At 45.9% G+C, this 15,899-nt stretch overlaps 1 protein-coding gene across 1 annotated transcript in view; it reads right to left on the reverse strand.

Moving 5' to 3' along the window:
* Positions 1-15,899, reverse strand: part of LOC144798124 (semaphorin-7A-like) — a 207,992-nt gene that overhangs the window by 109,175 nt on the left and 82,918 nt on the right. Inside the window, exons 4-5 of the mRNA XM_078668880.1 lie at positions 13,106-13,245; positions 10,263-10,325 (exon numbers count right to left, since the gene is read on the reverse strand). Of these exons, the coding sequence (XP_078525006.1) occupies positions 10,263-10,325; positions 13,106-13,245 (203 nt within the window). The remainder of the gene's footprint in view (positions 1-10,262; positions 10,326-13,105; positions 13,246-15,899) is intronic.

The following is a 15,899-nucleotide window of genomic DNA, read 5'->3' on the forward strand; positions in this document are numbered from 1 at the left end:
CACCACCGTACACTTCCTGTCTTTTTCCCACTCTCGCGGGTTCTTTTCATCCCTGCTTTCGCCCTTTGTCACTGTTTTCTGTCCTGCTCTTCCTCCCCCCTTCTCTGTTTTCTGCTTGTCTCTTGCCCTTGGGTCGAAGTTCAGTCATGAAAATGAAGTCCTGATCACTAAAAAAAAAAAGAGTTGGTGATGGATCAAAGCAAGGCAACCTTGCTATTGGGCAAACCCTGCATTCTGCACCGGCGGCGGGCTCCTGCATTTATTGGGATTTTATTGTTTTGCAAATGTAGCTTCGTATATTCCCTGCCCACTCTCCGTGTAGGAGGAAGCTGTGGATGGCAGAGTGGGTGGTGTACAAATGGGCTGGGGCTGGGATGCCATGCTGCAGCACGGAGAGGCTGCTGGAGCGATGCCAGTGGAAGGAAACACACGCCTCCGTCCTGTCCCAGCGCTTCTCGGAATGTAATTGCTACTGCGGCACAGTAAATAACAGGCGGGCGCCTCTGGAGCGGAGGGAGGGACAGAGGCGATGAATTACGGATGGCTGGAGGCCAGCAACTCAAGCCTGCTGCTGCAGTCTCGTGCACACAGGTCTCTCACACTGTTTCTGAAGACGCACTCTGGAATCGGGTTCCTTTAAAGGCAGCCTGGTGGACCGGACCAGTCAGGGATGTCAGGAAGGGCTGGGTCAGCGCCAGTCTCATGTCTCATTACCCTTTATAAGCCAGGCTAGCTTGAATCCAGTGGCACAGTGATTAAGGGACCCACTTCTGGGCATACCCATCCCATTTAAGGCGAAAAATGCTACGCAAACAAATGATGGACGGAATGCTGAATAAATAAAACACCCCCAGTCAAGAGATCTGGGTTAAATCCATCGTTCTTTTGCTCACCATGCCACCCCAGTTTAGACCCAGCCATATTCAAATCAGTCTTTACCCTGTGGCTCATGGGAACAGTCCAGACGGAACTGCCAAGCCAGATCCTCCCTGGATCGGGAACAAGCATCCTGGGACCGGTTTCTGGGTATTGCCCTTCATCAGCCAGGCTAGCTTGAATTCAGTGGCACATTGAGCAAGGGACCCACGTCTGGGCATACCCATCCTACTTAGTATGAAAAGTGCTACGCAAACAAATGATGGACGGAATGCTGAATAAATCATACAGTCACCCGCAGTCAAGACTGATTTGCATATGGCTGGGTCTAAACTGGGGTGACATGGTGAGCAAAAGAACGATGGATTTAACCCATATCTCTTGACTGGGGGTGAAAAGGCCCGGATTGGCCATTGCGGGCACCGGGCAATCCCCCGGTGCGCCGCAAGGGTGCGGGCCGGTTTTGGGCCCTGGGGGTCGTTTTTGTCACAGAGCCGTTTTTGCAGCACAGCTGCAAAATCGGCCCTGTAACAAAAACGGCCGAAAACCGGCCCCGGCAAAGAGCTCGGTCGCACCCCCAGGGGGCCGGCTGAGTACTTTGCCAGGGCCGGTTTTGGTTCTCAGTCCGGCCCTGGGGGTGAATGTATGATTACCCTTCATCAGACAGGCTAGCTTGCAACCAGTGGCACAGTGAACAAGGGACCCACGTCTGGGCATAAAAAAATGGTGGATGGAGTGCTGAATAAATCATACATTCACCCCCAGTCAAGTGATCTGGGTTAAATCTATTGTTCTTTTTCTCACCATGCCACACCAGTTTATACCCAGCCATATGCAAATCAGTCTTGACCCTGTGCCTCATGGGAACAGGCCAGACCGAACTGCCACGCCAGGTCCTCCCTGGACCGGAAACAATCATCCTTGGATCGGTTTCTAGGTATTACCCTTTATCAGCCAAGCGAGCTTGAATCCAGTGGCACAGTGAGACAGCAAAATAGTTTAAATATGTAATAATACCATTCTAGAAATTGGTAAACTTTCACTGACTCCAAAAACAGGACTCTGAGTAGATAAAGATTTGCAATTTTAAAAGTGTATTGGAGGGTGTCACGAGGACATGGTCCCTGTCGCGGACGGACGGGGCGTACCTGCTAATATGTGTCCGTTTCCGCCCCGTCCGCAGGATTCCTTTGACGTTTCCTGGAGTGCTTCAGCGCTGCCTTCGCTGACCCCGTTGCTGGCTCTTCCTTCCGTGACGTCAGGGGGGAGTTCCCTGGCGTTCCCGATGTCCCGCCAATCAGGAGAGACCCCGTCATCTGACCCAGACCAATCAGTGGAGCCGGGGGCGGTTAAGGAAGCCCCGTGTGTGTCGACCGGCGCGGAACCTCCAGGGAAGAAGCCGACCCACGAGGAGAACGCTGACAGCGAAGAAGACGGAAGGAACGACGCACTACTGCCAGGGTTGCCGGAGGAGAGACTCGACAAGCCAGGAGGCCCACGGACCCACGAGCCGCCCTGCCACACTTCCAGGGGAGAAGTGTGGCTAAACAAGGTACGAGGGCGTTTTCAAGGGTTGTTCAGTACACGGGGTGGGACGGGGTAGTGCGTGGGTGGTCACAGGACGTATCACTTTCCCCGGCGTCACTCTGTAAGACCGAACCAACACTAAGAAGGTGGTGGAAACCTGGTGAACCCTCACTCCCCCTGCCCCCCTCTCATTCCTTGACCCCAGGTCAGCCACTAACGCGGCTGTTTGTCTTTCTTTTACTCCCTGAGAACAACCGGAGCCGAGAAACAGCAGAGGGAGAGCCAAGACGGGGGACCCAAGAGAACGAAGCCCAAGTCAGGAAGAAACGACACTTGGAGAACACTTTGTCGAACTGTCTGTACCTCTGCTCTTTGGGCAAGCTGACTTACATGTCAATAAAAGGTTATCTGAGAACATCAGGTTGTAGCGTCCTTCCCTCCCCGGCCCAACCGTCACAGAGGGGTTCCGGCCAAATCGCGAATCAGTATGAAATGTATCAATATTTTACAACTGTGATAATCTAGTCGCAAATCGGTTAAAAATACCAACTCCTTAGTTGGGGTGCTAACTAGGAGTGGGTGGCTAACTCCGGTCCGCCAGCGGAGTTCATGGAGCTTTGCAACTCTGTGCTTAACTTGGAGCACGAAGTTCAGCAAAAAAATCTGCTCCACCAGCGGAGCGGAGTGTACTGGAGTGCTCTCACCCCTAGCTTCAGCATGCACAGTTTACAAATGCCATATAAACAAATACAATGAATGAAACTGGGCTGGGCTGCCCAGGATTCCACCAATCCACTACCAATATGTCAGTGCTCACAACACCCATAGGTCAATAGCACCTCAAACGGCACATTGAGTAAGGAAAAGGAGAGCCAAACGCGAAACACCATTTCTTAGTTCCAGGTTTATGGATAATCCAATCAGGTACAGCATAGTCCAAGTGACAAGGCATCACCCAATACAATTAGTGAGTGGCTGACTGCTGGCGCGGAGCTCGTGCGATCGCCCAACAGGAGAAAACATATTTTGATTTTCTGGTAAACCAGGAAGTGAACTGCTCTCTGTAGGACAGGAGAAGCTGCTCAGGGGAACCTCTGTCCTTTGAGGTGGCACAGTACAGCACTAACAGAAGGCAGATCCTATAGCGGTGGGAAGAGGTGCGTTTTAATTGCCTTACGAAATGCCAGGTGATTATTAATGCTGCAGATATGTATTGGAAGAGAGTTCCAGAGTTTGGCTGCCAGTGTACGGAAGGAGCGCCCACCAGCATGCACTCTCCTCACCCAGGGAACAACCGCCAGATGTTGACCCATCGAGCAGAGTTGGCGAATGAGTGTATAAGGTCAAAGCAGGTTGGCCAAAATGCCAGGAGAGGAGAAATTCAAAATTTTAAAATTAATGCAGAGGGACTTAAACACTAAAGGGCCCATTAGGATGGCGGGCAAACTTTGCCCGCCCGCCATCCTCACGGTACTAGGGACCGCCCGCCATAAGGCGGTGGTCCCGTGCATGGCATTAGGATGCGCCCGCCACAGTGGCGGGCGCATCCAGCATTCCTACCATTGTGGCGGGCGGTGCACTCAGCACCGTCCGCCACAATCGCAGGAAGGCATGCAGTGCACTTCCATGCACAGCATGGCAGGCACCGTGCGGTGCCTGCCATGCTGTGCATGGAACTGCTGGGGGGTACCATAGGTACCCCCCATGTGTACCCCCCACCCCCCAGGAGTCCATGGAGGCCCGCATCGGGCCCCCAATGCAGACTCCGCATGCCTTTCCATGCCGCCACGAAAAGGCATTTAAAAAGACCCATCCTAATATGGCTGGCGGTGTCTGATAGACACCGCCACCATAGAAACTCTTTCCGTCCATACTAATTTGGCGGGGCCATTCCGGGACGGATGGCGGGCAGTTCGCCCCCGCCAGGCCGGCAGTGGCTACCGCCGGCCTGGCGGGGGTGAACCTCCCGCCATCCTAATGGGCCCCCAAGCGTCTGGCCACCGGCAGCCAGTGTAGTCAACGGATAGCACTAGTAGTAGAGCAGGTTCTAGGGAGGCCAAGGAGAGTTCTAGCAGCTGTGTTTTGGACCCTCTGCAATCTCAGGATTTCAGTCTTGTTCGTCCCCAGGTAGACCGAGCAAGCGTAATCCAGTCTCGACAAAATGGAGGCCTGAACGATAACCTGCCTGATGGCCGGATCAAAAAAACCCAGGAACGGTTTGAACCCCCACAATATACCAAAACAGGTGCCTGCCACTTTCTTAGTTTGGAGCTGGAAGCTAAGGGCAGAGTCAACCCAGACATCTATATTTTTTACCACCTGTTTGGGGGTGGGTGCACAGCCCAGGGTGGCAGACATCAGCGTTCACTCCACAGCTCAGAGTTTCTCCCTACCAGCAAAACCTCAGACTTGCTGGCGTTAAGCTGGAGACAGTGGCAGTCATCCACTCAGTGATAGCTGCGAGATGGCTCCGAAACGTGCAAGGGTCATGTATGGAATCGTCAGAGAGTGCCACTACCAACTGTGTATCATTTGCATACGATATTGCTGTAAGCCCTCTACTCCTGGCCACAGCTAACAGTTGGACATACAAGTTGAAAAGCGTTGGGCTCAGGGCTGAGCCCTGTGGCACCCCTTGTTTAGTAGTATGGATCATGGAGGCAAAAGACGGGCCGTTACCTGGAAGGTCCTCTCAGAGAGAAAAGAGGCGATCCAGGGCAGAGCCCTCAATGCCCGCCTCCTCCAACCGTTGCAGCAGGATCTGGTTGGAAACTGTGTAAAACGCGGCAGTGAGATCTAATAAAATCAGTGCCGAAGTGTGTCCTGCATCTAGTGCTACCCTCAGATGTTCGGTCACAGCTAGGAGAGGAGATTCTGTGTTGTGACCCGGGCGAAAGCCATTCTGAGAGGGCTCTAGTATGTTGTTATCTTCCATGAATCTTAATGAATAACATGATATTATGAAGTGATTGTTGTAAAATCTGAAGCTCACACCGCACAGTCTTCTGACCAAGCTATCCCCCTGTGAATGGACATGGAAGTCAGGTGTGGCGCCAACCCACCTCACCCCTCACCCCCCCAGCCCCAACGCAGGCTGCTTCTCCACTAAGGAACCAGCCGCACAGACAGTGACTGGTGAATGGTGGGATCCAGACAGAGGAGTGTTTATGGCAGACAGCCAAGGCGAGAAGAATAAGAGATGGTGGAGAAAAAGGTAAATAAAAGAAAAGGACAGTAAAAAGAAGGGAAGGAGAAAAAGAACAACAGGCGAGGGAACTGTAAACGGGGAGTGAAAAGGATAGAGATAAGGGAAAGATAGATAAAGAAAGTTTAAAGTAGCTGAGTAAAAGAATAAACATTAGAGGGTGGGAGGATATTGCAGGAGATAGAATATTAGTGGGGAAAAAGGGTACTATCTGAGGAAGGTGCTATGGCAAGAGCAAGAGAGATTATTAATACTGGTATAATCTACGAATAGAGAGAAAAGGATGGGTGAGTGTTGAATAGAAGGAAAAGAGCATGAGCAAAGAACGGATGGAGTAGGCTTATGGTGGATTGGATGGCAACAGAGGTAAGCCGACGTGAGAGCGATCCAGTGGCGTAACGAAACATGAAGGCCCTCCTGAAAAGCACATGGAGGCCCGCCACTCCGGAGTCAGTCAGGAGCTAACAGACCAGGGTACTATGCTGAAAGGGCCCCATGGAGCTCGGGCCCCCCGCACAGCGGGGGCTATGATACACCACTGGAGCAATCACAAAAGTGAAAAGGGAGACAGAAAAAGGATTGGCAAGAAGGTATAAAGCAAGAGACAAAAGTGAGAACGCGAGGGAAGGTAGCAATAAAGAGGAAATGACAGAGACATAGAAACAGTCACACAAAGAAAAGAACAACAGTTACATACAGAGCCAAAGTCAGCTAGACAGACAGATGCAATACATTATGCACCTGCAGAGGCAGCAGATAAGACATAACGCATATGTAATAGCATATTCGTTACTATTAATTAGCCCATTTTCACTCACTCCCCTTTCAACATTGGTGTTATATAACACTGCCTACCAATCCACATATTGCTAATGAATGTCAAAGCTGTTCATCAGGGACTGAGCCGCTGTAGGAGCCTCTGTTGAAAGACGATTGCTATTTTGGCCACATTTTATGTGTTTTCTGTATTTTTAAGTGACCTCCTATATAATATGTAGATTGGCCCTGACAGAGCACCTCCTACGTGTGTGTTTATTTCCTACAAACTACTGTGAGTTTCGATTTCATACATAACTACTCTGTGTGTTTTATTTTATTGATAGAGCAACATATGGAATGTTTTTCTATTTGAAGTAAAAATATATTTTAGAAATGTTAGTGGCCACACTCTAAAGCAGTGCTTCCAAGACTATTTTAGACCCACGCCACACTTTTGAGAACAAGTTTTTGTGACCCGCCTATCTTTAACCGACATGAGGTGGGTGATTTTTTTTAATGCAACTAAAGCATCATGTAGCAGAGCACCCTCATTTATGGACAGCACATGTTCTGTTGAAATGGCAATTTGGGGCTAGATGTAGGTAATTTAGATTTACAGATTCGAAAATACCGAATTTTACCGATTCGGTATTCTCGAATCGGTAAATGCAATGTAGGTAATTATTCGGTAAAAAATACCGAATCGGTAAGATTCGGTATTTACTGAATCGGTAATTACCGATTCGGTATTTGCCATTCATTCCTAGGAATGAATGGCAAATACCGAATCGGTAATTACCGATTCGGTAAATACCGAAAAATTCAAGGGTGGCAGGGTGTCACTTTGACACCCTGTTGCACCCCTGATTAGTGCTGGTGTGCACATGTGGCATACATACATGCCCTAAGGTCATGTATATCTGTCACATGGCACAGGTGTAAATGCACATTTATGCATTTACATATGAATTCCTTATTTACCACCAACTAATAGTTGGTGGTAAATAACGAATTCTTAAAGCCCAGAAGCACTTTTTACAGTGCTTCCTACATCTCATTTACCGATTCGGTAAATACTGAATCGGTAAATGATGATTCGGTAAATACCGAATTGGTAAATACCGATTCGTTATTTACCGAATCAGTAAAATAGCCTCCTACATAGGAAAAGGCTTTTACCGGTCGGTAACAGCCGATTTTGGCCGTTACCGACCGGTAAAAGCCTACCTACATCTGGCCCTAAATTTCCACAGACATACGGTTTTACTGATAAAACTATACTGAATACAAATGATAGCGTGTGGGAAAATCAGGGTTCAGTGAAAATGTATCATTTGTGCATCCCCAAGTAAAGAGTCTTGATTTGTTTGATTGTGTTTAAATCTTTGCTTCCATCACACTTCAGAATTACAAAAAAGTGCTTCATTTTTGCTTTTTTAACTGCAGAATGTGTACAGTACATTTACAGCTATTTATATTTTCTCCCATGTTACAAAAAAAATGATGTCCTACGGCAGAGGTGGCTCCTATGCTAAGGTGGAGGAGCGTCAGCCCACTAAGGGGCCGAGGTCCATCCGACATCGATTCAGTACTGGGACCGACCGACCTCTTGTCGGTGGTCCCAACTCAGCAATTAGGTTGCGACCGAACACTGTTTGGGCGCACTCCGATTTTTTACAATATGAGCATGAATTCCAACTGGAATGCATACTCTCATTGTAAAGAGAAGAAGTGCAGTTCATCCCTGCACCCCACGGCAGGCACCTCATGGTGCCTGCCACGGGGTGCAGTGATCAACGGGGGGCACCATAGGTGCCAGAGGCCGTACACCAATTGGGGGCCGTACTGGGGGGGCCCTACTGGGGGACCCCAAAGTTGACTTCTGATAGCCTTTTGTGTCAAAAAGGCCAGCACAGAAAGGCTGTCGGAATCCGACATTGTAATCCCTTGGGCAGAAAGAGCCACCCTTGGGATTACTGGAGGCTTTCTGAACGGCAGACAGGCTCTCTGAGCCCATCAGAAGCCATTCGGAAATCCGGTTAGGATTCCTTTCCAACCGACTCCATCCAAATGTGTGAGTCGGAAAGGAATCAGAACAGCCAATTTTGATGCTGTAGGAACCGTTTCCTACGGCATCACAATCAGCCCCTAAGTGAAAAAAGAAAAAGAAAATGATTATAACGTAACATTAATAATGTTACGTTATTATCATTTGCTTCTTCTGCAAGGAGCGAGCCCGGTTGGGGAAGGGCTCGGCTTGTCACAGGGAGAGGGCGGAGGGGTGTTTGCTGCGGCACATTGAGTACGCATGACAGTTTGGCTGGCAGTCTTGGGCTGGCCGAACCGTCATGTGCACTTAGCATGTTCTCCACTGGCTGTATTGAACAGCCTGGGTGTAGAACATTCACATGCTCCCAGTCCCTGTCTGAGCGCCGAACCACGGCGCTCAGACCAATCATTACACTGCTGTCATGGTGACTAATAATAAACAACAGAAATGCACGTGCCGTACTCGACTTGACCTGGATTGTTTATCCTCAAAACATATGAACTGGTGACAGTAGCATCTTGATTGGCTTAGGGGAGCCTGGGTGTTGCCGGGAGCCAGGATGCCTGCGAGGACGGAGAAGAGGTGGCAGCTGGTGACCTACGACGACAAGATGTCATCTTTTTTTTTTATCCCCCCTCCCTTCCGGCCGCCACCATTCCCTACCAGCCACCACTGTCCTACAGCCATTCCTTTCACACTCTTTAACCCAGCAATATTCTAACGTTGTTCACTTTACATTTTTTTGTTTGACTGCAAAGCGAGAGGAGTTTGTAAACACCAATTTCCATATCAAAAAATAGGTAGCAATTTGCCAGATGGCATAGCCTGGCATTTGACCACTGTCTTTAAAGTGTAGCAAATATGGCAAGATAAATTCAGAGTTTCAAGGCATCTTTACTCATTGCTTGGACTTTCAGGACCCACGAAAAAGCGGCTTGCGACGAAGCCAGATTTTGGGAAACCCTGCTCTAAGGTTGATGTTCTCTCATGGCATTTCTTAAGTTTCACACAAACAACAATTATCTGCAACGAAAATTTAAAAAAACACGAGGACACAAAATAACAGAACAGTATGAGACAGGAACACGAGGGCAGATAAAAGATTTTGAAATGGATGCTTCTAAGCCATTGATTCCTCTCATCCTTACAACACACCAACTTTCTGATAGAATGAGGCAGATACTATGTGTAGCCCTTGGCATCCTTCCAGAGATAACAAGAAGTCTGAATTGCATGCATATCCACTTTTGTATGTTTGGGGAAATCATCAGCATACAGTATCAAGCTTTTTTCTGAAATATTGTTTAAGCTGCTTGAGTTTGAGAGCAAAGTTTATGTTGCGCTGTTGTGGTGATTTTTACATAATTATAGAAAAGCTGCACTTGCCACATAAGGTATCATCCAATTCTGCTGCATTATTTGCAAATTTGAACAAAAAGAATTGTTTCTAGCTTGAACAGTTCAAAAGTTACTAAAAATGCAGCGACACGTGTTTCTGTGCAGTAGAAGGCAGTTTGAAAAGGTTCACTGGTTGCTTATTGCTATATGTGGGTGTTAAAATAAGGTGCAATCAATGTTCAGACAGTATTAACAAGTGTAAAAATGAAAAAATAACGATGTAATGGCATAACAAAATGTGGCACATCACGCCACATATTTTGCCTTTTCTTGCCACATCATTTACTCAACGCTGCTGCATAATTTGGCCCTTCCCTGCACCATATTTCCAGGGACCCTGGATAAAACAAGAGTGACATGGTGTAAAAGCATGTGAGGAGAGTGGGGTAGACATTCAGAGAGAATACCAAAATGTTGCGGCCGATGAGCTGCTGTAGCTCAGTTTACCTTTGAATTTGGATATTTGGTTTTACAGTCTTTCTTCGTTTTTTCATCTGCACTGAGCCGAATCTGAAAAGAAAGAAGAAATGTTGTCTAAGTCATACCATCATCTCATAGAGGCAGCTCTCTGCTCCCTTCACCCTCACACTTTCTCCTAGAAAACTTAATTTGTGGTCTTGTGTTTCAGGCTTGATGTCCCTCTACCAAGTGATCATGTCGTAGAAGGAGTACCAGAACCTCATGATGAAAGATGGAACAATAACTCTGGTAGACCAAGGGGATGTTGCTGAAGTCTATGTGGGCCTAGAAGCCACAAGCATGGCTATGATCAGCAGTGGCGGCTTCTCCGCTATGGCCATTTTCATATGGCCCCTGGTGGATGAGTGTATTGTTTCTAAATCATTGTTTATCAACCACATTTATTGTACACAAACCACAGACTAGTTTGAAATACTACTTCCCACTTTCTTGGTGCCGCACACCGTTCCTTCACTTTACAGATACCAAGAACCAGGGATATTTGGCTTGGCAGTAGAGCTTTCCACGAAGCAGCGGCGAGGCTCTTGAGTGCCTGTTCAACTCACAGATACGCCTTATAGCCTCTAAAATTAAATTTCTTTCGATGTAAATTTGCGTCGTAGATAGATAGGTAAATGGGATAACCGGCTGATCACCTTCCATATCCACAACAATAATTTGTTCGGTCATGGAGCGAATTAAAAATAATTTGTGATTGGAGGGGTGATGAGACCATGCAAAGTGATTAGGGCTTCCAACCTGCCAGGATCCATAGATGCTCTATCAGAGTTATAACAACTGGACAAAGTCCACAAGGGTGTTCTCCCATGGGATACAAGACCGTGCAGAATTCAAACTGATGTTATTCCTCATTCCATAAGGATGTCTCTCCATAGTGATTATGACATTGAAAGACCTATAAGAATTTTACACCAAGGGAATGATGAACAAGCAAAATCCACAATTAATATATATATGTTACAGTCAAAGTGTGAAATCCCGCATTCTATAGAATGCCTAGGTAATGTATAGAATGCCTGAAAATCGAACATCAAAGTATGAAATGATTGATATTTTATACATTGCCTAGGCATTGTATACTTTGCCGGATTGTCTGCCGGCAAAGTATATAATACGCCTAATCCCGCCATTTTATTCCCGCCCAGCAATGTGTGAAATCCGGCATTCTATAGAATGGCTAGGTAATGTATAGAATGCCTGAAAATCGAACGTCAAAGTATGAAATGGTTGATATTTTATACATTGACTAGGCATTGTATACTTTGCCGGATTGGCTGCAAGCAAAGTATATAATACACCTAATCCCAGAGACAGCACAAGTTATCAGCAAGCGAGGGGCAGAGACTGCACAATTCAAAATGTCACTCTAGCCTTCCCTGCTGCAACAAGTAGGTCATGCCAGTTCTGCTTTGTGTTTCACCGGTAACAATATTCTGTTCGCATTCTTCTTTCAGTCGTGAAATGTATGTACAAGATCAAAGTGCCAAAATAGAAGGTGTTTTCGTGCTGCAACAAGTAGGTCATGCCAGTTCTGCTTTGTGTTTTACCGGTAACAATATTCTGTTCGCATTCTTCTTTAAGATGTGAAATGTATGTACAAGATCAAAGTGCCAAAATATAAGGTGTTTTTGTGTGAAGAATAAAGGCGAGTACAATTCCACGTGTTACTCCGGCCTTTCTTAGTGTAACAAGTACTTTAATCTCAGTTCTGCTTTCATTGTTTTCCGGTAAGAATATCCTGTGATTTATTTCGTAGTTTTGTTCTTTCAGTTTCAAATGCGTATTAATTAATAAAGGCTTCTCAATTTGTGCCCTTTTAACACTTTGCGTAAATGGTACTGGTCATTCTGTATAATGCCTAGGAATTGTATAGCATGCCTAAGAAAAGTATGTAACATTTTCACAAAAAACTTATATTTCTTAGTTTGCCTCTAAACCATCAGGCATTCTATATATTACCTAGGCATTCTATACAATACCGGGATTTCACACTTTGCCGAATGCCTAGGAATCTCATCTTGTGGCCTTTTAACACTTTGCGTAAATGGTACTGGTCATTCTGTATAATGCCTAGGAATTGTATAGAATGCCTAGGAAAAGTATGTAACATTTTCACAAAATACTTATATTTCACAGTTTGCCGAAAACCATCAGGCATTCTACACATTACATAGGCATTCTATACAATACCGGGATTTCACACTTTGACTGTAACATATGTTTTGAAAGCATACAACCCCAAGGTTGAAGGAAAAGCAATTCGATCTCAAATAAAAATGAGTAGCTGAACACCTAACGTGGGACAACTCCATGACACTACACCTTACATTTGCCCAGCAGAGGATAGGGAACCCCACCTATTGGAAATTGCAAGCGCGGAACTCAATCTAGGGACAACCCCGGTCAGATGTGTTGACATTTGCAGAATCTGGAAGGGGCTCAAATATCTTTGCCAGATCGCAGGTGCAGCCATGCGCATGAGAGATAATGCTTCTACAGAATGTTTTTATGGATTATTTTCATACTACATTTTCAATTCTTACTGTTTACTGTGGATCTTTACTTTGATGGTTTGCAACAACCGAATAAAGTATATATATGAAACGTTTTTCTGAGCTGGAATATATATATATATACATATATATATATATATATATATATATATATATATATATATATATATATATATATATATATATATATATATATATATATATATATATATATATATATATATATATATATAATTTCCCTTCATGACCATGTATCAAGCAAGGCAGATGCGCAGAGAAAAGAGAAATGCCACTCACCTGGGTCTCTGTGACCAAGCCATTTGTGAATGACAGGACTCGGACAACTTCGCGTCCTCCAATATACACCTGGCTGGAGCCCTCATCGTGAAAGAACACTGTGTAGTTTTCCACACCTCCAAAGCTCAAAACGGGTGCATCTACATGGAAAGATAATGGAGAAAAAGAAGCAGACAAAAAATGTTAGGTATTTATATACTCCTCCTACTCTCACTGCATGACTGCATGCTATATGGGACACCCCATTCATATTTAAATGCACTCTCACTGTATCACTGCTTGGACTATGACCATCTCCAGTCCACTCCCTTTTGTTCCACTGCATGGATATTGGAATATAGAACATTCCCAGACATCTCTCTCTCTCTCTCTGTCTTTTCTATATGGAATACAGAACACTCTAATCATTTCTTTCCATTTCATTGTATCACAAAATTGAATAAAAACCTCTAGATATTTCATTAGTTTTGTGGGGCCAGGAGCCAAATGTGCAAAGTGTCATTAACAAACCAGAGTGTGTAATTTGTACCGCAACTGATGTGCAATCGGGAGTGCAATTAGCAATGTAAGCTAAGGAGCAACAGATCACACCACAAATTGTACGTTCATAAGGTGGTTGCAAAATTAATGACATCATGATCATTAAGTAGACGGATCACAATTTGAAACCACTTTGAATTTCTGCGAATGCTAGGATGGTGGCTTGCCAATAGACAACATATCACCACTCAAATGGGAAAGATTTTTTTTAAGCAGTCTATATCCGTTAGGCGGCTCCACCGCTAAGGCGGAGGAGCGTCACCCCACTGCTTTAAGGCAGTGCAGAGGAAAAAAAATAGATAATAACGAAACGCGTTATTATCATTTTCTTTTTCTGTTACTATGTGTGGGGAGGGGCGGGTGGGACTGGCCAGAGCAGGAGCCAGGAGAGGAGTGGTTTGCAACTCAAAGTGCGCATTAGTGTGCATTACACAGCCTGGTGGGGAACATGCATAGGGTCCCTGTCCCCGCCTGAGCACCGAGCCACGGTGTTCAGACCAATCACAACGCTGCTATGCAGCATTGTGATTGGCTTAGGGGGACTTAAGGGAACCAAACACAACGCTGTCGGTTTAGGGAGCCAGGGAGCCCGGGTGCTTACCCTGTGAAGAGGAGAGGCTGCAGATTGGTGGCTGGTGACATGTCAAGCAGGTAAGTTAAAAAAAATTGTTTCTTTTTTGAGAGTGTTATTTAGCCTGTAGGCACTATTTTCCTTAATGAGTTTTTTCTTATTGCAGGCACGACATGCGCTAGTTCAGCTGGTTTTAAAAGATGCGGCAGCCGCGCTTTAGCTTCAACAATGGTGGCCTGCTGAGTGCTCAATATTATTCCTCATCTCACAGCACGGCACTCGTTTTTATGTTATCAACACGGGCGCCACACTTTACTCACCCATAACGTCCACACTACCATCCCACACAGCTCTTCTTTCACTTACCACCGGGACCTCTGTTTTTTTTCAAACATAGGTGTTAGCGCACACGGGCCGGTTGTTGGAGTCGTATTCACCCCTCAGCTCCGGAAACAATTTGGGCAGGTTATGCAAAATAAGCGCTGCATTCCCTTGAGGGCACAGAACAGCTCTCTGCCAAGCCTGTTTTTCCACAACTCTCTTTCTGCTGCCTGTACTCGGAGCCCCCTGCAGGACAAAAGGTGAGCCTTCCTCGGGTTCAAGTATTCACGGAAGGGAGCGTGCCCGGCCAATTAAAGCCTGCCTTTCCGGCTCAGCTTTTAAACAAGGATTGCATTGCAATAGGTCTCGCATTTACTTGAGTTTAAGCTATTGGCACTGTAAATGAGAATGTCTTTCATGTATGTTTTAAAAACCAAAATATAAATAAAAGGCTTTGCCATTTTCAATGCAAATAGCTCCAACTCATGTAAATGTGACACCTATTGCATTGCAAATGCTTGTTCCTCTTATTGCCATGTATTAGAACATTGGAATGTTGAACACTTCATTGAAGACATGGAGTGCCCGGGGCTTCTAATGGCTGGTAGAAGCCCGGAGCATCAAAATTCCAATTTTTGTTCACAGCTGTTGCTGTAAACAAAGGCCTCACAGAGTCCGAAGGGATTTCAACCCCCTCGGGCTCTATGATGCCTTTGTTTTAAAAATGAAAACATTCTGCCCTTTATGGGCGGAAAGTTCTAATAGTCTTAGAGCCTGACATAGTGGGCTCTACCGGCCTTTAAAGGCCTGCTTCCTTATTAAAGGCCCTCACCTTCGGCTCGGGCCTTTACCCCTGGAGCTGGCCGTTAATGGCCGGTAGAGCCGCTACTTCGGGTTCTAAGGCTATAATATTGAGCATCCACGGGAGTGGATATCTTCTATCACATTACACAGCTGCGTAGAATAAAGAATGTTCGAAGGCATTTTCTATCCATCTATCTCATGTTATTATCGCATTCAATTTAGGATTCAGCAGATATTTCCATTCTGCTCTCTCCCTATGTCACTGCTTCATTATCAGATATTCTTTTTTTCTTGCTCACTGTATCATGGTGTGGAATGGAAAACAACACTGACATTTCCGCCTGGATGTCTCTGTATCCCTTTATAGAAAAAGAGTATTCCTTTCCTTTCTTAACATCTATCTCCAGTTCTCACTGTATCGCCGGATGGATTCAAGCACATCTACCAGAATACTTATCCTTCAACCTCAGTGCAAGGTGTTAAAAGTCAATGGGACACTGAAGTATATTTTGCACAAGCCTTCGCAGGAGCATCACTGTTGTATAGTTGTTTGTAGAT

Source organism: Lissotriton helveticus, chromosome 12, assembly GCF_964261635.1.
Source record: "Lissotriton helveticus chromosome 12, aLisHel1.1, whole genome shotgun sequence".
NCBI classification, from domain to species: domain Eukaryota; kingdom Metazoa; phylum Chordata; class Amphibia; order Caudata; family Salamandridae; genus Lissotriton; species Lissotriton helveticus.